This window comes from Lepisosteus oculatus, chromosome 1 (assembly GCF_040954835.1).
Source record: "Lepisosteus oculatus isolate fLepOcu1 chromosome 1, fLepOcu1.hap2, whole genome shotgun sequence".
NCBI classification, from domain to species: Eukaryota; Metazoa; Chordata; class Actinopteri; order Semionotiformes; family Lepisosteidae; genus Lepisosteus; species Lepisosteus oculatus.
In genome coordinates, this window is record NC_090696.1 from 18,679,731 (window position 1) to 18,702,250 (window position 22,520).

The following is a 22,520-nucleotide window of genomic DNA, read 5'->3' on the forward strand; positions in this document are numbered from 1 at the left end:
ACGCATCGCTGAGAGTTCCCTACGTAACACTCCAAAACAAAGGAGCCCTCACAACGGCTGGCAGTCATCCCCAAGACACCTGATAACCCACAGCTCAAGGCCCAGCAGATACTGTGCAAACAAGCGCACAGGAGAGAGAGGCACTTCAAGGCTTTCCATCCTCTCTCTTCATCTGCAATCACCATAATGGACATTTTATTTTTATGGCTGCAATACAAGCACTGGACACTTTGAAGATTAGAGCCTGCTCTTTGGCAAGAGGCAATAAAGCTGTGTTTTTTTCTCTCAAGAGTTCAGTGCAGAGGTGGGTGCGGAACTGAGGAGTCACGTCACAAACCTGCTGCCTTGAAGACGCAGCGTGAAAACTTGCCACCCAGCACACGGAGTAAGTTCAGGGATAATCTGATTCACTGGACAAAGTCCCCTTTTCACCAGCAAACACACTGTAAGTCTACAAACAGAACGGACAAGGTTTTCCAGCGCAGTTCTGTTGCTTTAAGGAGAAAAACAGCCAAACTAATCAGTTAGAACCCTGGCGGCCCGTGCAAGACTAGGGGAGGTCTTGTTTGCGTACGAAGATAAACGAGAAAAGGAACACCAGAGAATGATGACTGAAGACGAAAAGGTCTCGCTGCGGACTTAGAGTCGCCCGCACTGCCGCAGACACGGGAGTCAGCGCCCGGCAGCCGCTGACTCGCAGGGGACACAAGGCGCCTTGCGGGTGGTCTCCAGCCTGGCCCTGAATTTGAGAAGAGCTTCAGGCGAATTCCGGGGGCGCGCTGTGCGAGTACCCCCGGCGCGCGGCGTTGAGCTTGGGTTCTGTAGCTCACTTGGCCGCTCATCATCACCGCCCAAGGTCACGGCAGCCAGACTGACCCACAGCTGATCCCAGAAACGCTCAAGTGTGAACGTCAGGCACTCCAATGAAATATTAAAGAGCGAATCGACCGGTGTTAACGTGGGAATCACTGCGTGATCAGGCCCAGGGAGTGATTTGTACAGTGTTGCTTAGTTGCAGAAATCAATACTTCTTCAGTGCCAGGAGGAGGTAAGCCTTTTTTTCATTCTCTCAATTAGAACAAATTAGAATTAGAACGTGAATTTCGGACACTGTTTTTTCATGAAATGTATTGGTGTTTAAGAAATTTTAAAATTAGGCACTGAGGGGAAGGTTTTGGTGCTGAATAGCGATAATTAGGTTTACAAAGTGAGTTTTGTAACAAGTATTGCTTGTTATGAGAACAGACTTCCTTCTGGTCAACTTATTACTGCTTCGTTAATTTGTTAGTTAGTACAGCGTACAGACCTTGCAGAGATCACTTACTTTGTAACAACAGCGATTCAGAGAGAGCCGATAGATGACGGCAATCTACAGGTAAGTCCAAACAATCAGAACAGTGGACGTTTTCCAGGCTGTACGGATTTTTACTAAATTCAGAGATGAAACTGGCAAATTATTCCTTATTAATGACCACTGGGATTTTTCTGCACAATGACTGAAAGCACTGACGGTGAATACAGCAACCAATACATTTTAAGCAGGGTTTTTTGTAACCCCTGTTCAGATTGTGCAGGGCTGTGCAGGGTCAGAACTGGCAGGGAGTCCCCATGGAAGAAGGGTTTCTGTATCTCGAAGGCTCCCCTCCGGAGAACGGCTCAGCCGGCCCAGAGGGCACGTCTGGGCTGTCAGACGTGCAGCAGATCGTGGTGCCCCTGCTGGACGCCCTCATCCTGGCGACGGGGGCGGTGGGCCACAGCCTGGTGGTGCTGATCCTCTTGAGGAGGAGGAGGAGCCAGCGGCGGCACGGCACCGACACCCTGCTGCTAGCGTTGAGCTTGGCTGACCTTCTCCAGCTGGCCTGCCTGCCCTTCAACACGGCGGCCATCGCCCTGGGCCGCTGGCCCTTCGGAGACGTGCCCTGCAGGCTGGTCAGCTTCCTGGGTGTGGCCTGCTCGTGCGCCAGCGTCTTCACCCTGGCCGCCCTGGCCGTCTCCCGCTACCTCACTGTGGTCCACCCAGCCTGGGCCTACCGCTCCCGCTGCGCCCACAGCCTCCGGGCGGCGGCGGCGGCCCTCTGGGTGCCCGCAGTGGCCCTGGCGGCGCCCCAGTTTGCGCTCCGCCGGGTGCGCACCACCGGCCAGGTCTACTGCTTCACCTTCCTGTCGGACCTCGGCCAGCTGGTCTACAGCGCCGCGCTCTTCCTCTTCGGCTTCGCCCTGCCGCTCGCCATCATCGTCCTCATGTACGCCAAGATCTATGGCTTCCTGCGTCGCGCCCGCCGCCAGGGCCGCGCCCCCCAGGTGGAGCGCTACCAGGCCCAGGTGACCCGCACCTCGGCGTTGCTGGTCGTGGTCTTCACTCTGTGCTGGCTGCCCTCCTACATCCTCATGTTCTCGCTGGTGGGCCGCACCGTCTCCGAACTCCGGTACGGCGCCTTCCCCATCTCGGCCAGGCTCCTGGCCTCCTCCTCCACCGTAGCAAACCCCATCCTGTACGTCTTCATCTCGCAGAAGTTCAGGCAGGACCTCTGGGCTCTGAGCGGCAGAGGCAGGTGCTGCCGCTGTCCAAAGAGCGGCAGAGACACCGTCAAGCCCTTTAACTCGGTCGAACTGGGACCTCCTGCACGGGGCTCCTGAGAGGACGTTACAGAGCTCATTCCAGACCCAGGGGCAGGGATGGGATTGTGAAACGTGTCTTCCTCTAACTCTGCATGTGCCTGGAACTCTCCAGTACACCTGTACTTGAAGGGATACTAATTCCAAGAAAGAAGAGACCTACAGAACGCAGAAGGCCGCTGTACTGCCTTTGCAGCCGAGCCTCGCACTCCAGTCATGGCATCCTGGGTGCACACTGACAAAGCTGCAGACGTACAGGGCTAACCAAGACTGACTGCAGGCTCGGAGCAAGCCAGACAACAGTACAGGGCCGAAACGCACCATTTACAGTAACACCTGGGGGGCTATCGGCTTCAACAAAATATATTTCAGCACCAGACAGAACACATCTCTCCAGACAGGGCAGTTGAGCAAATATGGAGACAACACTCGGGCAAAATGGACTAAAGATCTGAACCTGCCCGTCTGAGCAAAAGATCCAAGATAGGTTACTGCCTTTGAATAGTTTTAAGTTTCAGCATTGATGACTGACAATCATGGCTGCTGTACCCACATATGTATCCATATTAAGGTCACAAGAAAGGTTTCCAGCCATTCCCGATGCCTTCTGATTTGCAAAACTGAAAAGTTTTCAGTTGCACCTGTCTCAAAGAATCTGCACTGCTGGAGGGGACAACTGGAGGTAAAGAGCAGAAATTAATCACTTTTTTCCCCACATCAGCTAGCAGTTCTAAGCGGTTCTGTTTTTGCAGGACACTGGAAGGCTGTGAAATCATTACTAAGAAATGGTTAGGGATCGCCTTTCATTGTCAACGTTTATGAAAGCTTGTAACGTGCTGGAAAACAAAAAAAAAAAGCCGACAGGCTATAAAGTGGGAGAGGCCTCCTATTCCCACATCTACGGCTCAGACGCGGGGAAGCTAGAAGCTCCCAGCAGCAGTCTGCGGGTCTGTGCCATCACAGCGCAGTGAAGAATGGATTCATCATCCAGTCCCAGAGCTGTCACAGCTCTCTGTTCAGCGGGGGGGGGGGGGAGACAGGCCACAGGCTGACACATTGTCAACAGCCAGGCTCCCATTTCCCGGCAAAATTGGAAAGACAGAAAAACAGGTAACAGCCAGAGCAAACAACCGTAAGGCTGACAAACACGTTGTAGGGATTAAACCTGAATCAATTACCTGGTATCTAAATGCGTGCTTTTCATTTCTAGCTCTGTGTTACACAGATCTGCAGCTCAAGTGTTAAAGGTGCTGGAAAATAACCAAGCAGCAATCTATCTGCTCACATAAAGGAACATCCTTAATCACATATCAGTTTCCTTGTTTGTTTACAACTACTAATTTGCTTCACAGACAGGGAGAGAACCTGGGGTCAGAGCGCAGGGTCAGCCATTGTACAGCGCCACCTGAGGCAGCTGGGGTTAAGGGCCTTGCTCAGGGGCCCAACGGAGTAGGATTCCTCTGCCGGCTGTGGGATTTGAACCAGCCACAGGTGCAGATCCTTAGCCACGGAGCCACCGCGCCGCCCCAACAGAATATCCCTATTGCTTTGCACAGATAGGAAAATTAGGCTAAAGATGTAACATCCTCAGTTGATAATACTGCACGCTGAACATTTTACATTCACTGACCCTGTTCTCATATGAGCCAGGGAGTCCAGGGGTATAAACCTTCATGGGACTGTGAGCTGGTAATCCCCTCCCATACGGGACAGCTCTGTATCCACCAGCAAGTCAACAGAATAATTTGATAAACGACAGACGAGGACAGCAATAACACTTGATTTTGCCGTCAAGTACAAAGCAAACCCTAGGTTCAGTAGACTACTACTGCTTCCACTCCTCAACTGGCTTTGGCCATTGAGATCCTTGAGATTTTACTACTTAAAATCTGGGAAGGAATGATCAATGCAATAGATGTATAGATGCAATGCACAGAAATACCTCCAACACAGCTACACAGTATGGTGTAGGAGAAAAGCAGGAAAAGAAGTAGTGGGAAGACACAGAAAGCACAGTGGGCAGGTATTGATACTGCAGGGTTATAGGCTTAAGCTCATCTTGGGGGTGGGGGTGTCTCGGTCTGTGTGGAGTTTGCATGTTCTCCCTGTACTGTATCTATGTGGGTTTTTGCTGGGATCTCCAGTTCCCTCATTTACCTCCTAATGGTTAAATTTGTTAACCATGGTTAAAAAATAATCAAACCATGGTTTAATTGGCGGGTCTAATTGATATTATAAATGCACCCAATACAATTAGAACTGGCCAAATGAGCTTGTTGGACCAATTGTCTTCCTCACAACTTGTGACCCTTCTGATGTTCTGGACCTGGGCAGTGGGGACCTAGAGGGGTTTAAAGGGCATCAGCTGGTGCCACTCACTCTCCACGACGGTCTTGCGGTCTGTGCCATCATCGTTGATCTGCTGGATGTTGCCGAAGTGGATGTCGCTGAAGAAGATGCGGTTGGCGCCCTTGCCCCCGCCGCCCCGGTAGTCGAAGGTCAGCGCGATGACGTTCTTCATGTGCTCCGGGTCCTCGAAGGGCTTGATGGGCGCGTTGAGGTTGCTCTCGTCCGACAGGTGGATGCTCTTGAGGATGGTGCGCTCCGAGTACAGCAGGTAGCCGTCGTAGTCGCGGCAGGCGCGCCCGTCCTCCGCCAGCATGCCGTGGGCGCAAGCGCAGGTCCTCTGCCCGTTACCGCGGTACAGGCACAGCTGCTGGCAGCCGCCGTTGTTGTCCTTGCATATGTTTGTGCCTAGGGGCAGAGAGGGAGGGGTTACTCACCGGTGACAGCAATGTAGTCACTCTTTATCCTGCACACACGCTACAGGCCTTTAACAAGAAACTAAAAAGATGACACTGTGGGTATGATCTTCAGGCGAAAGAGTAACTAGTGCTCTAAATATAAGTGACTCCATTATGATACAGAATTACACATCATCAGATCTTTCCTGGTCTCTGTTGCAGTCCATCTGTTTTGCAGTGTTACTCGTCTGCAAAACAGATGGACTGGAGACACAGCTCCTACATACTGCTGGCTTACAGCAGAGGTCAAGGTTCAATCCATGCCCCTTGAGGCAAGATACAAGTGGGAAGATAAGGTGTCTGTTATAGTGGTGCACAATGCCACAATAATTGGTTGACTGCTATTGGTAGGAGCAAATGCTCATGCTCTTGGAACTTCCTTTCAGTTCTAATGCAAAGTTTCGATTCCTACTAATCCAGCACAATTTTACTGGTCAACAGCGGCAAGGCCAATTAAGCAATTGCACATCTGGCAACTAATTGTCTCTGAAGAATGAACGGCCCCACAGTATGAGCACAGGGGTTCCCTCACCCTGCTGCCTGGCTCTGTTGAAGACCTTGATGTCCTTGAGCTGGACCCCGATGCCCGTTCGCAGGGACACCGAGTCGGTGGCGTTGTCCTTGTTGCCCCTCTTGATCGAGCCGTTGGCGTGGGTCCTGCGGGCAGACGTGTTGGAAGGGAGAGAGGGAGAGGGTGGGTGCTCACTCAGAAGAGAGGAACTCGGCACACTGTACACAAGAACGGGGGAGAGGGATGAGAGAAGAGACGGCACAAGAAGGGAGAATCGAGAAGGTGTGCAAAGAGATAGAAGGAGGGTTAAATGGGGAGCAGAGGGATTCAGAGAGAAGAGGAGAGACAGATGACGAGCCTGCTGAGTCCAGGCACCTGTCACTCCAGTAGATGTAGCCCTCGAAGATGGACACAGAGAACATGTCCATGTTGTTGCTGGCCAGCACCACCTCCCGGTTCTCCCCCGTCTCCAGGTTGATGCGCTCGATCTTGTCCATGCGGGCGTCACACCAGTACAGCATGCCCTCCTGGAAAACACGCAGCGGAGAAAGAGATGGTCAGAGTTTTTCAGGAAGGGCACGAGCAATAGAGAGCGAGAGCGTGTGTGTGTGTGTGTGTGTGTGTGTGTGTGTGTGTGTGTGTGTGTGTGTTCGGACCTCGTAGTCGATGGAGATGCCATTGGGCCAGCTAATGCTGACGTTGACCAGCACCGATCTCTGGGAGCCGTCCAGACGTGACTTCTCGATACGGGGGTACAGACCCCACTCTGTCCAGAACAGGTATCTGCAGAGACAGGGAGGCAGGGGTGAGACATACAGAGAGTGAGGGGGATGGGGTGCTGGGCTTTTTTTTCCCCCCACATTCTCACCCTTTCGCTGGGTGCACAGTGACGGCACGGGGCTTGTCCAGACCCTGCGAGATCACCACATATCGGAACGAGCCGTTCAGCCGGGCCACCTCGATCACATCGAAACCCTGGTCGGTCCAGTAGATATTTCCTTCAAAGAGGGAGAGAGAAAACGATTGCTCTGCTGTCTGCAAAACTCCCGCTAAAAGGTTCTAGAGTACAGACATGACTATTGCACTGCTGGGAGTCTAGAACAAACTCTCCAGCCATGTTGTTGAAGGCGATTCCCTGATTTCCCTCAGGAAACAGCTAGACAAAATCCCCCAATCAGAATGAGAAGCACTAACTTACACAAAGGGTGCTGGGAGTGTGGAACAAGCTACCCAGCCACACTGCTGAAGCCAATTCCCTGACTTCCTCCAAGAAACGGCCGGATGAGATACTTGGTCGAATCAGCTGCTAATAACCAAGAGCTCTGGTTTGTCACCTTTCTTGTAGCAAGCAAGAGGACACACCTTGCTTGCTACAGCAGGTTTCCTTAATGGTTTGTGCTTGGCAGCCCAACAGATTTAATTTCAGTCAACATTTTGGAAATGAGCAAGAAAGGTCCGTCTGGTGAGGGGGAGACACTGTCGCCACCAACAACGAAGGGGAGGGGAGTCATATGGACTCACCCAGCTGTACCCCTCCCTTTACCTGCGATCCAGTCGACGGCGATGCCCTCCACGCGCCCGATGCCATTGGTCACCACGTCCTCGCGCCAGGTCTGGTCCCGTTTGGCTCGGCTGATGGTGCTCAGACCCATGTCCACCCAGTAGATGGTGTCATTTTCTGTGTGTGGGGTGGCGACAGTAGCAATCAAGATAGCATACTGCACTGTACCACAGACAGCACAAATCCACAAATCCGCAAGACTGGGCCAGACAAAACAACGTAAAATCATTTGTTGTTTCGTAATGCACATAAACAACTTGGAATCAACAACCGTTTCTTCATGTCTCAGCTCAGTGCTACACCTGCTGAACTCACATGGACAGAGTGAGCTGGGGTGTCTACAGGTTCTTTCCAACCCAACTCTAAACAACCTAAATCAGCTGGTTATTGCATTAACAGCAACATATTTTAACAGCTCCTCCCAGCTCTTCAGGTTCTGCTGCTTTAAAGACACCAGGAAAACTTGCAGACACACTGACCCCCCAGGAGCAGGACTGGACACCCTGCAGACACACTGACCCCCCAGGAGCAGGACTGGACACCCTGCAGACACACTGACCCCCCCAGGAACAGGACTGGACACCCTGAAGACACACTAACCCCCCCAGGAGCAGGACTGGACACCCTGCAGACACACTGACCCCTCCAGGAGCAGGACTGGACACCCTGCAGACACACTGACCCCCCCAGGACCAGGACTGGACACCCTGCAGACACACTGACCCCCCCAGGACCAGGACTGGACACCCTGCAGACACACTGACCCCCCCAGGACCAGGACTGGACACCCTGCAGACACACTGACCCCCCAGGAGCAGGACTGGACACCCTGCAGACACACTGACCCCCCCAGGACTGGACACCCTGCAGACACACTGACCCCCCAGGAGCAGGACTGGACACCCTGCAGACACACTGACCCCCAAGGACCAGGACTGAACACAGTTCAGCCTGCAGACACACCAACCCCCCCAGGACCAGTACTGAACACCCTGCAGACACACTGACCCCCCGGCAATAAGGACTGGACACCCTGCAGACACACTGAGCCCCCCAGGACCAGGACTGAACACCCCTGGGACCAGACTGGACACCCTGCAGACACACTGACCCCCCCAGGAACAGGACTGGACACCCTGAAGACACACTAACCCCCCCAGGAACAGGACTGGACCCCCTGCAGACACACTGACCCCCCAAGACCAGGACTGGACACCCTGCAGACACACTGACCCCCCAAGACCAGGACTGGACACCCTGCAGACACACTGACCCCCCAAGACCAGGACTGGACACCCTGAAGACACACTGACCCCCCCAGGAGCAGGACTGGACACCCTGCAGACACACTGACCCCCCCAGGACTGGACACCCTGCAGACACACTGACCCCCAAGGACCAGGACTGAACACAGTTCAGCCTGCAGACACACCAACCCCCCCAGGACCAGGACTGAACACAGTTCAGCCTGCAGACACACCAACCCCCCCAGGATAAGGACTGGACACCCTGCAGACACACTGAGCCCCCCAGGACCAGGACTGAACACCCCTGGGACCAGACTGGACACCCTGCAGACGCACTGACCCCCCTAGGACAGGACTGGGCAGCACTACTCTACAAGTTTGGATACAGCAGGACCAGCACTGATAGGAGAAGAGGTGCAACGCTCAGTAATGGCGGCCTGCGGACGCCCAGTAAGACTCAGAGGGAGAGAGCCTTGGGCAACTAACTCCACCGGTCGCAGTCAGCCTTGGCGAACGACACGGGGGGACAGCAAGTCACTCACCAGCATGGAAATCAATGCCCACAGCCAGCGACGTGCCCGACATTGGCACAAGGGCATCGGACTTGTCAGTGGGCTCCAGGGGGATGCCCCTAATCCCCTCATGGACCGAGTACAGGAGGAACGAGCCCACACCTGGCACAGACAGAGGGACAGAAAACTCCATGAGGTGGCTGAGTGGGAGAGGCAGGAAGCAGAGACGTGTAGCACAACACCTGATTTCTTTGCAATTTATTTTGCTTCATAATCACGACCTTTGCCTCTTTTAAAAACCATGATGTTAGTAGTACTTTCTTTAACAAATTAGGTTCCTCGCAGTTTTGTCCTTAAAGGGGAACTGCAGTCCCAATTTCTCAGACGGGTTATCAAATCTCGGTAACAAAATGAATGAACCGACATTCTAGAAATAAATTACAAATTCCGAATTAAGCACAAAACCGTGAACATTGTGAAAGTACTGCAAGTCGCCATGCTGTCACAAACTCGCATTCAAGTTCCCATGAACCATGTTGTGATGCAGCCCTTCCTGCTCACTAGTCACTGTAATGACTGATGTACTGTGATGTGTAAGTGAATAAGTACAGGTTGTGCAGCAGATATTTCACCACAGAAATGTTCCAATGTGATCTGCATGCAGAGTTGACAAGTAGTATTTGTCCCCAAAACCATCTCGAAATCTAAAACAATATTTCGAATGCAATATTTCTATTGGATTAAAAGCAATGTATTCACCAGCCTGCTTGTTTACAATGTCATACAGCTGCAACACTGGAAGTGTTGTTGCCGTGTTCTGAATCGCAGAACATGGCTGTGCGTACCTGGAAATCAAATCTATTTTGTGATGTAAATTGGCCGTTTTACAAGTTACTGGGTAGATTTGACTTTTATTGTGGTTTGAAATGCACTCAGCAATGCTAATTCTTTCTAACCCCCGAATTATGAAAATAGCGTTGCAGTTCCCCTTTTAAGTATGCCTTGAATCAAACAAGAGCACCTGAAACACACAGAGGTCAGCCCTTGTTAAGGTTTCCAAAAGCTTTACATTCAGGCAGGTGTGGACGAGCCGCCCAGTGGAGGTCGGTCTCAGTCCACTCCGCCGGCTGGGCGCCTCACCCTCGCAGGACTGCTGCCCGCTCCTCAGGCTGTAACCCGCGGTGCACATGCAGGCGCGCGTGGTGGGCGAGGTGGGCAGGCACAGCTGGGAACAGTCCCCGTTGTTCTTGCTGCAGAGGTTGGTACCTGGGGAGAGGGCAGGTGAAAGTGAGGCACCTGATCCCGACACCTGCACAGCATCCACGGAAAAATACAAGGTTACTGCCGCACCACGGCATCCTGCAATGGTTTTTATTCCTAAATCCTTGTGGTTTTCTTCAAATGATCTGGGGTCTCCAGCTCAACTATGCTCCAAGAGAAGTGCTTGTCAGTTCAGTTCAGTTCATTTGTGCAAGGCCATGAAATGCTCATTTGCATGTACGCTCCAATACAAAGACATTAAGGAAACGCCTAAACAAACACAGAACAGCAGCAGCAGCAACGACAGCAGAGTTCAATTACATACAACTTAAATACAAGTCAGCACAAGCAGTGTGCAAGAAACAAACATCAGTGTGAGTCGGTGGTAGAGGCGGAGCTCAATAATCCGACATTTTATGGGAAGAAACCGTCTCTGAATCTAGAGCTGCAAGCCGTTATGCTCCTATAACGCTTACCAGAGGGCAGGGGAGAGGGGAGAGGGGAGAGGGGAGAGAAAAGTGAGAGGCGCCATTTGCATCGCAAGTGATCAGAGGAGGACAGACACATCAGCACTGCAGCACTGCAGACTCACAGGCAGTAGGATCGCTACTGCATCAGAACATCAAATGCAGAGGTTAACTATTTGGCCCATTAAGCTCATTTGGTTCTTTCTCCAGTCCTATAACCAGAGGTGGCAATAAGGAAAACAATCTCCCTCCACAGACGGAGAACATTTAGTATCGTCAATCAGACCTGATGGGCAGCAGTGTCGACCACCATCACACACACTGTTAACTGTGCATTCCCTGGCCAATTCAAACACACAATCCTGGCGCCGTAGGAAGCTCCAGTCACTGTCAGCCCAGTCTCTAACCACCAAAATCTGGACTCTAGGGCTTCACCCTGCAGCCACATCCCCCTTGGTTTTCTCTGGACCCCGAGTTCCAGTATCAAGATGCAGCCAGGCATGGCTGTCATGGTGTCCTCACCCTGCTGCGCAGTCTCGTTGTACACTTTCATGTGCATCATGGGAGACGTGCTGTTCCGCAGCACCTTCCAGTTCCCTCCGTCCTTCTTGTCACAGGTTCCTATCTGGTCTGTGCCCTGGTCGGCCCACCACAGCTTGTCCCCTGCACAGAAAACACACCACCCAGGAGGGCAGTGCCAATTGCAGGAGGTTAGGCTCAATAATGGGCAGAGCGGAGGCTCTGTTAAGGATCTGCGCCTGTGGCTGGGAGGTTGCCGGTTCAAATCGTGCAGCCGGCAGAGGAATCCTACTCCGTTGGGCCCCTGAGCAAGGCCCTTAACCCCAACTGCTCCAGGGGCGCCGTACAATGGCAGACCCTGAGCTCTGACCCCAGGCTCTCTCCCTGTCTGTGTGTCTCATGGAGAGCAAGCTGGGGTATGATAGTTCCTAATGCAAGAAATTGTAAAGGGTTAATAAAGTGATGTTAAACAACAGGCACAGAGCCTGTTCATTGTGCTTCAGTGACCTGTACTTCTTCTGTAAAAATAGCCAAAAGATACTACCTCCTAACACAGCCTCCAATGGGCACACTACTATGCTTCATGCAGTAACCAATCAGCTTGAGCCCCCTTTCAGAAAGCAGCCAATCAGCTTGAGGCCCTTTTCAGAAAGCAGCCAATGGGAACACTTCCCCCACTCCCTTACCCATAATGGCCAGCGCAGTGGCCTTGGTCAGCTTCCCCCTCACCCCCTCGATGACCTCCAGCGCAGAGCCATCCAGCCGGCAGCGGCTGATGGTGCTGTTTCTCGAGCTGATCCAGTACAAGTACTCTTCTTGGTAATCGATGGAGAGACCTGGCGGAGAGAGGGAAGGCTTTGGATGCGTGACAAGAAGGAAAGATCGGGAGGAAGCGATAGAAGCACAAGGGGAGAAAGAGAAAAGAAACAATGACCTAGATTTGGGCTGAAGGGGGAGAACGAAATGAAAAATAGGAGAACAATAAGAGGCTCATTACATGTGATAAACCTTTTGCACTCCATGCTGGGAAAAAAGGCACCTGGTCTTGCAATAATATTGCAATTTGTACCCAGCTGCACACAGGAAGTTTATTTATGGCGTGTTTTATTGTACATCTGCACCTGTACATAAACACGTCGTCTCTGTGCTCAAGCTCAGCTCTTCTGGTTGTGCTGCTGGTGCAGGGCAGCTCTCTAGCCTAGAGTGACACTGTGCAGCACAGCAGCGCCTGCAGTGTCATTTGCATTTGTCAGCCACCAGGGGGTGCTGGCGCAGCACAAGAGAATGGTCAGCTTCAGGTTCACGTCTTCACAGCAGCACTCTTCTGCAAGCACGTGTGGAAAGTCCATCCAGGGCTGGTCCAACACTCACCCACAGGCCCCTTCTGATTGGTGAAGAGGATGGTGTGGTTGGTGCCGTCCATGTTGGCACTACTGATGTTGTCCCCGTCTGTCCAGTACAGCTTTCTAGAACAAGAAACAACAGGGGAATGTAATATTTTAAAACCTTACATCGTCCCTCCTTTGGCACTTAAAAGAAAAGAAACCACTGTCAGAAAAATGCCATTAAGTAATGCATTAACTTATTGTGTAAGAATTTTGTGAAGACAACTTCCCCCAACACCCCTCCCTAAGCAGAATCCTCATCTAGAGGAACAGCTGCTGAACATCTGTCCTGAATGGAGATGAAAGAGAGGAGGGTCTCTAGACTAAATAAACTAGGTTTGAAGATTAGAGAGAAGAATCAGAATTAAGATACTGATGACCATATAAGCCAAAGCGCATAAATAGCTTTCTTTTGCCCAATGTCTATCCTGTGCTTTTAAGAAAAGAAAGAGATGACTGGACAGTTAGAATTAGAGTACAGACATGTTCTATCAACAGAAGAGGAGGAGAAAGGCTACAAACTGAGAATGTCATTCACCCCATCTTACTCACTTGGCAGCAAGTACGATAATGTTAGAACAAATCTCATCCAACGGTATCTGAAAGGATGAGAATGCATTTGAACATGGCTGAATTATGTTGTTCCAGGCACCCCAACCCTTTGTGTAAAGTTATGCCTCCACTTTTCAGTCTTATGTGCATTTCTTCTTAGCTTCCACTTGTGTGCTCACTTAGTTTCACTGTTAGGCCTGAAGTGCTTTCTCAGCTCTTCCTGAGATTTTGATTAGATTGAACGAATCCCCCTGTAGTCTCCTCCATGACTGAAGACACCGATATCTTTGTGACAGCAATTTGTGACACACTCCTCCAAGGCCAGGAAGTAACTATGCTGCCCTCAGCTGGGCACAGGAAGAGGTACTGCAACAGAGGACCTGTTACAGGATAGCGAGGCTCACGGTAAACCAGGTGAGCTTCAACTTCATCAGAAATTCTTTTAACTAATAGGACACATGGTGGGCACAACATTCTCATCTCCTCAGATCTCCAGCCATTCCTCCCAGAAGCCAAATAACCTACCAACCCTTTTTTGGACAGTGGGAGGAAACCCACACAAACCCAGGAAGAACATACAAACTCCACACGAACAGCACCTCAGGTCAGGTACTGGGGCCCAGCTCTGGGAGGCCACAGTACTAACCACTGCTGCCAAAATAAACCCAGATCAAACAGAAGAAAAACCTCAAGCGTAGTGGAAGACAGAGAGGGGCGAGACGGGAATGTGTGTCCCCGCTGTGCTGTGTCAATGGCGGGGGTGAAAACCTCGCGCTGGCGAGAGTGAAGCACGCCGGCGTGTGCGTCACACTGCGGGAAGCGGGCGTGGGATTCGGTGTGTGCGTGTGTGCGTCAGGAAGGACGCCCCCTCTCGTTCCGGTCAACGGAAACAGCTGCTTCTCATCAGCCAGTTGGCCGCACGCCCCCCCCAGCCACGCTACCCCTGCCAGAGGGTTTCCACCCTGCTCCAGACAGGAACGGGCCTGGTGTTCGAAGCTGCCACTGGGATACGGGGAGGCAAGAATCCGAGTGAAGCCAAAATCTCTGACAGATTCCCGTCTCGGCAGCTTAGAGGCACGGATTGCTGTTCCCCAGCGCCTCAGCCGAGAGGCTCCCACTAATTGATCACCTGTGGGCAATGAATTTCTCTCACAGGCTTGCTCTCGCTGTCCCGCTCAATGAAGCAGCAAGCCTTTAACGCAAGCACGCAGCTCGGCTTGTCAGCTGCTTCTTTGTTTATTCCAGCCTACCGTTCGTGGCAGCAGTGATATATATATATCAAATTCCAAAAGCAAGAATAGAAAAGCTGGCTACATGAAACTTCTGGAAGCTGTGATTTCGGCCAATGATGGTGTGACTAAGCACTGACTGACAGTGACTTTTACATGTGTCAATTCACTCTTATTATTTTGAATAGAATTATAATAATTAATAATTGCTTACACTTATATGGTGCTTTTCTGGACACTCCACTCAAAGTGCTTTACAGGTAATGGGATCTCCCCTCCACCACCACCAATGTGCAGCCCCACCTGGATATATACTGTATATCTACAAATATCTACAAAACTAGAAAGAATTACTAATTGTGTATTCAAATTTACATTTCTACCATGCAGAGGATGTGACAACTACTTTTCACTTACAGATTCAAAGTTTCACTTACAAACGTTTTGCACACAACGATACATCACCCGTAGGGGCTACAGAGTGGCACACTGCTGAGGCCCTGGGTTCAATTCTGGACCTGGAGTACAATCTGTGAGGAGTCTGCATGTTCCCCTCCTCAGGGGGCTCTAGTTAACTCCTACAGCTCAAAGACATGCTGGGAGGTTAATTGGCTTTTGGGAAAAATGTCCCTGGTGTGAGTGTGTGTGTGCCCTGCGACTGGAGTCCTGTCCAGGGAGAATCATGCCCACTGTTTGCTGCGATGGGCTCCGATTCCCCTGCAGCCCTGAACTGGCTGAAGCGGTTGGAAAAAGGGATGAATGGAATGTAAAGATGTACTAGGAGATGCTCTTAAATGCTTATTTGCCGTTTATTTGTAAGCAGAGTCTGTTAAGGAATGAAATCGTTCTGCTGCTGCCTGTTGCCGTCTGCACTGGCCGGACTGAGGGTTAGGAGGGGCACGCGGCGTTCCCGCAGGAGTACAGTGCCGTGTGCAGGGAAAGCAGGAAGAGTGTAGGCACAGCTGGCTCATCCCAACCGCACTCCGGCATCTTGATCCGCTTGCCTTTCCTGCCACCGCGCCCGACGGACTATTCGCAGCCGTCTTTCCCGCCTCCCGTCTCCCGCCTCTACAAACACCCTGCCTCTTCCCTGCATCCTCGCTCTGAGCAACACACGGAGCGAGCGAGCATCTGCTACTCATTTTGCACGCCAAGGAGCCCAAACCGGAAACATTCCTTGGGTTAAGTAGGTCTTTATAAATAAATAAGTAAAAGAAGCAATTTTTTGGAAAAGAAAATACCCCTCTTCCTCTTCCCCTGCGGTTGTCAGCAATTCACCAGGCCCGGCAGGGAGAGACAGAGAGAGGAGGAGCGCAGTCCAGGCCAGAGCTGGACTGAATGTGTAGTACTGCCGGGCAAGAGTGGGCCTTGTGAGGAGACTTTGGGGGGTGTAAATAAAATATACATGCTGGATATACAGTAACGGCCATCTGCTAAGCTGGTGCAGAAGAGACGCAGATGGCCCGGACGGTCTGCTGCTCTCTGCGGTTTTAAAACCGTAGGTTTTCCCCAACGTGCTCTGTCAACGCTGCTGATGGCAAGTCCCAATTCCTAAACCCTCGAAAAATGCCATAAAGGGGGGAAAAGCCCATTCCCTTCAGTTTTCTTGCCAACAGAGATGTTGTCCCTAGTAAACCAGAGAAAGGCATTAGTTTCAACCAGTGGTTTTGAACCTGTGCTGCAGCCTGCACCCCTATGGTTCTCAAAATATGTTCTTGCACCCCACAACACAAATCGCTGAAGTAGGTCAGCTCTTTAAACCCAAGATATACCCAAGAAATAAATACATAATTCTATCTTAATCTCGCCGTAAAATTACAAATAAATGGAAAAATTACACTTTTTTAGGTTTACCTTAAAAGACCTAGGTTTGATGAAGCAAACTAGTCGTACTTACTGTATGTGCCTGAGCTTCGTTTGTGTTTTAAGTGATTTGCTTTAAAATCGCTGGAAACAAAAACACTGGAACGTCTCGTACCCCCAGTTTAAGAAGCACTGGTTTAAGCAATCCTCGCATGCGCACTCCCACTCCTGCTGAGGAGGGGCTGATGGGCAGCGTGGCAGGCTCTCTTACCCCAGGATGGGGTGCAGCACCAAGCAGTGGGGCTTGTCCAGCCCCTGGATCACGGCGTTCTTGAAGGAGCCGTCCAGCCGGGCCACGTTGATCTGCTTCTTGTTGGTGTCGTAGCTGGTCCAGAAGAGATTCCTGGAGACCCAGTCCACCGCCAGGCCGTGGGCGTTGGGCAAGTCTGAGGGCACAGAACGCAGCGGATTACACCGCCATCTCCCGACAGGCAGGCAGCCACACAAAACACGAGGCCGGGGCGCATGGAAGAACGGGATCTAAGCTAATGTGTTAATCCCAGGGCGTTTCTGGGAAAGAGTAGTGGTGTTAACCACAATGTGTCCTGGCCTAATTCCCCCCTGGCCTTTACCAAATCACGGCCTCCTAATAGTCCTCATCTATGAACTGGCTTCATCACTCTGTTCTCCTGCCCGCTGATAGCTGATAAGTGGTGAGCGGACTGGCACATCATCCAGGTGGGGCTGCACACTGGTGGTGGTAGTGGGATTCCCCATTACCTGTAAAGCACTTTGAGTGGAGAGCGTCCAGAAGCACTATTATTACTAGAGAGAGTTAACACTTCTAGAACACGGATGACTCTCACGGTAACACTCAAACGAAGCACGATAAAGCACAACCTCTACAATTGCCCCAAGTTTGACAATCAGGTCTGGAGCATGCTGGACTTCCACTCTGGGTGTGCACAAAGTTAGGCTACTTCTGACGCAGGTGATAGTCCAGGTTAAGAATGGACAGCAGGACATGTAGTGACCTGGTCCGTGCTTGAGGTCTGGGGACCTGATTACAAAGCTGAGTGAGCACTACAAGAGGCAGACGTCGTGCTCTCCTACCAGCGGACACCACCGTCTCCACCCCCGTGCCGTTGATGAAGGCGCGCTTGATGGTCTGGGTGCGCACGTCCGACCAGTAGATGCGGTGCTCCTGGGCGTCGTAGTCCACCACGGTGACGTTGTCGATGTCGGGCACGGTGAAGGAGATGATGTAGTTGTAGTAAGGGTTGTCGATGTCCACGCCCCGGATCTCGATCTGCCGCGCGTAGAGCAGGAACTGACGGGACTCTGCGGGAAGAAGAGGAGGGGGGGTGAGCAGAAGAATCGGGAAGGAGGAAAGGAAGGGATTGTGGGTAAAGAAGAGAGACGTCAGAGGCAACTTGACACAGCTGTGTTTCCTAATCTAACCACAGCTTAAATGCAGGGGTTTCAAAATTCCTGGCGAGTCTAGGGCTCATCACATTTCATGTCCAACCAGCGATGATGCAGTGATTAACCTAATTATTGTCTTAAATACAGGATCTTTCTTCAGCTGCACTTCAGCACAAAAACATTGCCTCACAGGTACAGCTACATGTAAAACATCTCAGAGCCCAATTAGAAGTATCACAATTACGTGCTTAATTAAATAGGCGGACTCACTATGTGACAGAGAGCTCAGCTGGAGCAGACGCCGGGAGCCGCGAAGCTCTCCGACACCTGCAGCCCAGAGCCGGGGCTATAAAAGGAGGTGGAGACGTGCGACATTCCCAGAGGGGGACAAGAGCGGACACGTCAGGAGCAGGCCGATAACTCCGCTCGGCCGGCCTTATCTCCTGTGGCGCCCCCCGTCTGGCAAGGAGACGAGGACCTCGGAATGCGAACAGCAATCGGGGGAAAAAGGCCTGCGCAGCGAGGAGTCAATTAACAGAGTCGCCAGGCGGGAGAAAATAAGCTGCCCGCGCACTTTATCAGGAGACCCGAACCGATTCGAAATTAATCTGTCTTTGCGAGTTAATGGGCGGCTTCACCTCTGCGGCCTTCTGCCGCAATTTAGCTTAGACCTGCAGCCGTATAATTGGAGCCAAGCACCAGAATACTAAGCACCTTGTGAGCAGTGTGCTAAAACACAGGGCACAAACCTGGCCTACTGAAGCAGCACTGCTGTTAGCAGAACACGAATCATGCAGGTGGCCCAGATCTCAGGCCACACACTGAAAAACACTCAATCATAACTCCAGGATGAATATTCCTGACACAGGTGAGCTGATCTCAGACAAACACTGATAAGCCAATCCGATGTGACCGTGAGGTTCTATTGTTGCTTTCCTACAGGATTGCTGCTTCCCTGGCTAGCCACAACGCCAATCAGACTGATGGCCTTTTCCCCACGCAGGCAGGGAAGCAAAGGGCAAGGTCATTTCCGATTAGCAGCCCGATTCTTCTCATCACACTGTGACTGATGAGTCTGGCCTGCCAATGGATCCACCCGCAAAGAAGCCAGGACTGCATCGACACGGCCACAATAGCAGGCTAATGAGTTTCATTCATTTACATGAGGAACACGTTTACTTCCGCCTGCTGGGCGGACAGGTCTGTCAGCCCTCCCCACATCGCCCCCTCCCCCCCCCAGTCTTCAATCGCACTTGCAGCACTTGCACGTAATGAAGAGAAATCGAGCAGAACGAGACTCCCAGGCAGTGAGCACGGGCATGGGTCAGGCGTTATACCGCAGCTCGCAGCTGCTTTCACGAGCCATCCTGTGGGAGCGCTCTCACCGAAGCAGGTGTGGTTGTCCGGGCTCAGCTTCATGAGGTGGGGGCAGGCGCAGGAGAGGGTCTGGTTGTAGTTGATCAGGCAGAGGTGTGAGCAGGGGCCCTTCCCTCCGTTGGCCGCACAAGGGTTGGGAGCTGGGGAGGAGAGATAGCAGGGAGGAGGACAGGAGGAGAGCGAAGAAGAAGAAACAATGGGGGGTCTTGGTTTTGACCACAGACAGTCAACCCTGGCACTTCCATTGCATGCAAACTTTGAACCAACGAAGCAATTAAGTTAAGAGATGAATTAAGTAATTGGGTGAACAAAGTTTGCTCAATTCGACCAGTTGCTTAATTAATCTATAACTACGAAATTAATGAATATACTCTTAATTGGTTCTGCCATCAAAGATCACAGAGCTAAACCGTAATTAAGACTCGCACTTAAATGGAACAGTCCCCCCTGATCGCGTCATTCATGCGGACAACAGTCACGTTGTACATCTATTCACTAATGAAATGAGAAGAACAATTCGTTACCCTCAAAGTGATCATGAAAACCAATGAAACTAATGCAGATCACGGCCACTGTACTGAAGAGTGCACCCTGAGACACAAACACTGTAGATGGTTCCTGTCACAGGGCCTACAGTAGCAGAAGTTTGACTGATGCCCTCCAGCACAGTATCTGGAAGATTGTTATGACACCCTGGACAGCACTTCCCTGCTTGTTTTGACAGGCTGCCAGGCCACAGGACCCTCGATCAGTCAGTATGGCAGAGCCCCACAGATACAGCAGGGCTTACTTACATGCTAGCACTGGTTATGTGGGTCTTTAACAGTGCTGTACAATTACAAAAACACAATCAATTACCACACAAATAGGAATGCGGGAATGGCCTGGAAGAGATGAGATTCGGGCTGCCTCTGCTGAAAATGATCCATAAGAAAGAACTGCAGGATCCAAACTGGGCATTATAAATTGTTGCCGAAGTAAAACATAAAATAAACCAGCCAGGGTGATGAGGCATGTGGCATTCTGACCAGCTCCCTCGTATTCCCTGCCTCAGTGCTCTCTCTCACTAACGTACACTGAAGAAAGATGTGCTTTTGAAAACACAATCGGTCATTTCTGACGTCAAGCTCGGAGACTCTCCACTAATGTGATTTAACACTCTTCCGATCCCATTAAAAATTAAAAATGCTGCGTGCGTATTAGGAGGGAGAAGTTCTAAATAAACAGGAGCCGTTTAGCAGCCAGAGATCTGAGGCCTAATGGTTCTGACGGGAGCTGTCATCTGTGGTTAGCTTCACTGTTGTTGACAGGGTGAGGGGGGGCGGGCTGTCAATCACCACGTCTCCTCGTTCCCTGCTTCCCCCTGGTGGGTACCGGGGTGTCTCAGCAGATTAGTGACAGAGACCAGGACAGGCTGCGCCGCCCACAGCTCTCACTACTGCACTGGGCTGACGACTGACTTTTCATGCTCTGCATAACAGTATCCGAATGGGAAGGAACAAAAAAAAAAACAGACACCAAAAGTCTTGCTTTCACAATGCCCTGTTCCACCCATTTCCCATTCACCCTTCTCTACTCCAGGGTTCTCACTGCTGTTCAGTGGTTACGTGTCCAAAAAGTGACCTACAAGGCCACTGTTATCTCCTCTCTGTAAATCGAGACTGGCTGTCCTTCGCAAATGCCGCACTGGTTGGAATTAAAGAGGATTTGAATCGTCCGAGAGCGGCGTGGTGGCGCAGTGGATAGCATTGCAGCATCTCCGAGCCGGGGTCCTGTCTGCGTGGAGTTTGCATGTTCTCCCTGGGTTTGTGTGGGTTTCCTCCAGGTGCTCCGGTTTCCTCCCACAGTCCAAAGACATGCTGGCAGGTTAATTGGCTTCTGGGAAGACTGGCCCTGGTGTGAGTGTGTGTGTGTTTGAGTCCGTGTCCTGCAATGGACTGGCGTCCTGTCCAGGGTGTAACCTGCCTTGCAGCCACTGCTTGCTGGAATGGGCTTTGGCTCCCCCGTGACTCCAAATGGACAGGTTGAAATCAGACAAAGGACCAGACAGGGACTGTCCTACCTTCAGGCTGCCTGGAGGGGTGGTAGACCTGCAGGTCAAAGGGCTGCGTGTTGGTTCTCTGGACCACGGTGACGTTGTGGCCCGTCCACTTGTTGGCCTTGGCCAGGGTGTTGGTCCTCCAGTCTGTCCAGTACACCTCCCCCCCGTACATGGTGACGGCGAAGGGGTGCGAGAGGTACTCGTGGCCCCGCAGCACCTCGATCAGCCCCGTCCCGTCGTACTGCGCCGAGTAGATCGCATCCGACCTGGAGGTTCAGAGGGAGGCCAAGAAATCACAACTGATGCCACAGAAATTCAGACAGCTCCAATGCTGTCCTGCTCGCCCCCGCCGGAGGGATGTGAAGCAAGCTAGCGTTGTGTCAGCTGCCGTGATTACACGATCAGACAGGACGCCTGGTCCACCTGTCTTGCAAGGCCTGCTCTGGCAGTGCTCTTGGCTCCGTTACAGACTTCTGCTCTGATCCACTGCCTTACTCTCTTACTTTGTCTCCCTTGCCTGTGTTTCTCTCTTCGCTCTGACCTTGGCTGCGGAGTCCCTTCTGTTCTACTCGGCTACGAACCTGGATCTCATGTCTCACACCCGGCTTTGGACTTACCTTTTGTATTACGTCTCCTGGTTTCAGCCCTCGTTCGTTCATGACTTTGATTCTGGACTGCGTTCATCTATGCTTTCGCCGTATCTACCTGCAACCTGGCTACGAGCTCTGCTATGCTCTCAGACTCCGACTCCGAGCTGCGCTTGGCCTGCCTCCTGCTGCCTACTCGGTTGCTAATTCTGCCCTGCACATGGGTTCTCCCGTCGAACCTCAGGCCGCTGCTTGCAGGAAAGACATATAGATATAACAGGAAGAATAGGAATCAAGCTGCTGACTGTTATCTTCACTTGAAAACTAGGGGGAACGGATCTGGGCTTCCGAGCAGAGAGGACAGGGCCTGGAAAGCCCAGGCGCTGGCGCTGGTGCTGACCTGGCGTCGATCCAGAGGATGCGGAGCTCCAGGTAGTCCACAGTCAGCCCGTTGGGCCAGCCGCCGTTGCTCGTCTCCTTGTGGATGGTGCGCCGGCCCTCGCCGCTCATGGAGGCCGCCTCGATCCGCGGCTGGCTGGCGTCCCAGTCCGTCCAGAAGAGGATCCTGGGAAGGATGACGGAGAAGGAGGGGGGGGGGGAGTTGTGGATCTCGGTTAGTGAACG

At 51.9% G+C, this 22,520-nt stretch overlaps 2 protein-coding genes across 5 annotated transcripts in view; one reads left to right on the forward strand and one right to left on the reverse strand.

The window, feature by feature from the left end:
- LOC102685852 (low-density lipoprotein receptor-related protein 1) overlaps positions 1 to 22,520 on the reverse strand; it is a 181,736-nt gene that overhangs the window by 50,990 nt on the left and 108,226 nt on the right. For all 4 annotated transcript variants that reach the window (XM_069186716.1, XM_069186709.1, XM_069186705.1 and 1 more), the window contains exons 26-41: positions 22,297 to 22,461; positions 21,331 to 21,575; positions 19,277 to 19,408; positions 17,580 to 17,807; positions 16,738 to 16,912; positions 12,869 to 12,963; positions 12,184 to 12,333; positions 11,501 to 11,641; positions 10,392 to 10,517; positions 9,282 to 9,413; positions 7,475 to 7,609; positions 6,800 to 6,929; positions 6,588 to 6,714; positions 6,307 to 6,458; positions 5,953 to 6,077; positions 4,996 to 5,370 (exon numbers count right to left, since the gene is read on the reverse strand). In XM_069186716.1, coding sequence (XP_069042817.1) covers positions 4,996 to 5,370; positions 5,953 to 6,077; positions 6,307 to 6,458; positions 6,588 to 6,714; positions 6,800 to 6,929; positions 7,475 to 7,609; positions 9,282 to 9,413; positions 10,392 to 10,517; positions 11,501 to 11,641; positions 12,184 to 12,333; positions 12,869 to 12,963; positions 16,738 to 16,912; positions 17,580 to 17,807; positions 19,277 to 19,408; positions 21,331 to 21,575; positions 22,297 to 22,461 — 2,633 coding nt within the window. The remainder of the gene's footprint in view (positions 1 to 4,995; positions 5,371 to 5,952; positions 6,078 to 6,306; positions 6,459 to 6,587; positions 6,715 to 6,799; positions 6,930 to 7,474; positions 7,610 to 9,281; positions 9,414 to 10,391; positions 10,518 to 11,500; positions 11,642 to 12,183; positions 12,334 to 12,868; positions 12,964 to 16,737; positions 16,913 to 17,579; positions 17,808 to 19,276; positions 19,409 to 21,330; positions 21,576 to 22,296; positions 22,462 to 22,520) is intronic.
- On the forward strand, positions 1,657 to 2,695 carry gpr196 (G protein-coupled receptor 196; the record flags this gene model as incomplete). Its single annotated transcript, XM_069194789.1, has 1 exon — positions 1,657 to 2,695. A coding segment is annotated over one exon (981 nt), but the record flags the coding sequence as incomplete, so codon positions are not given.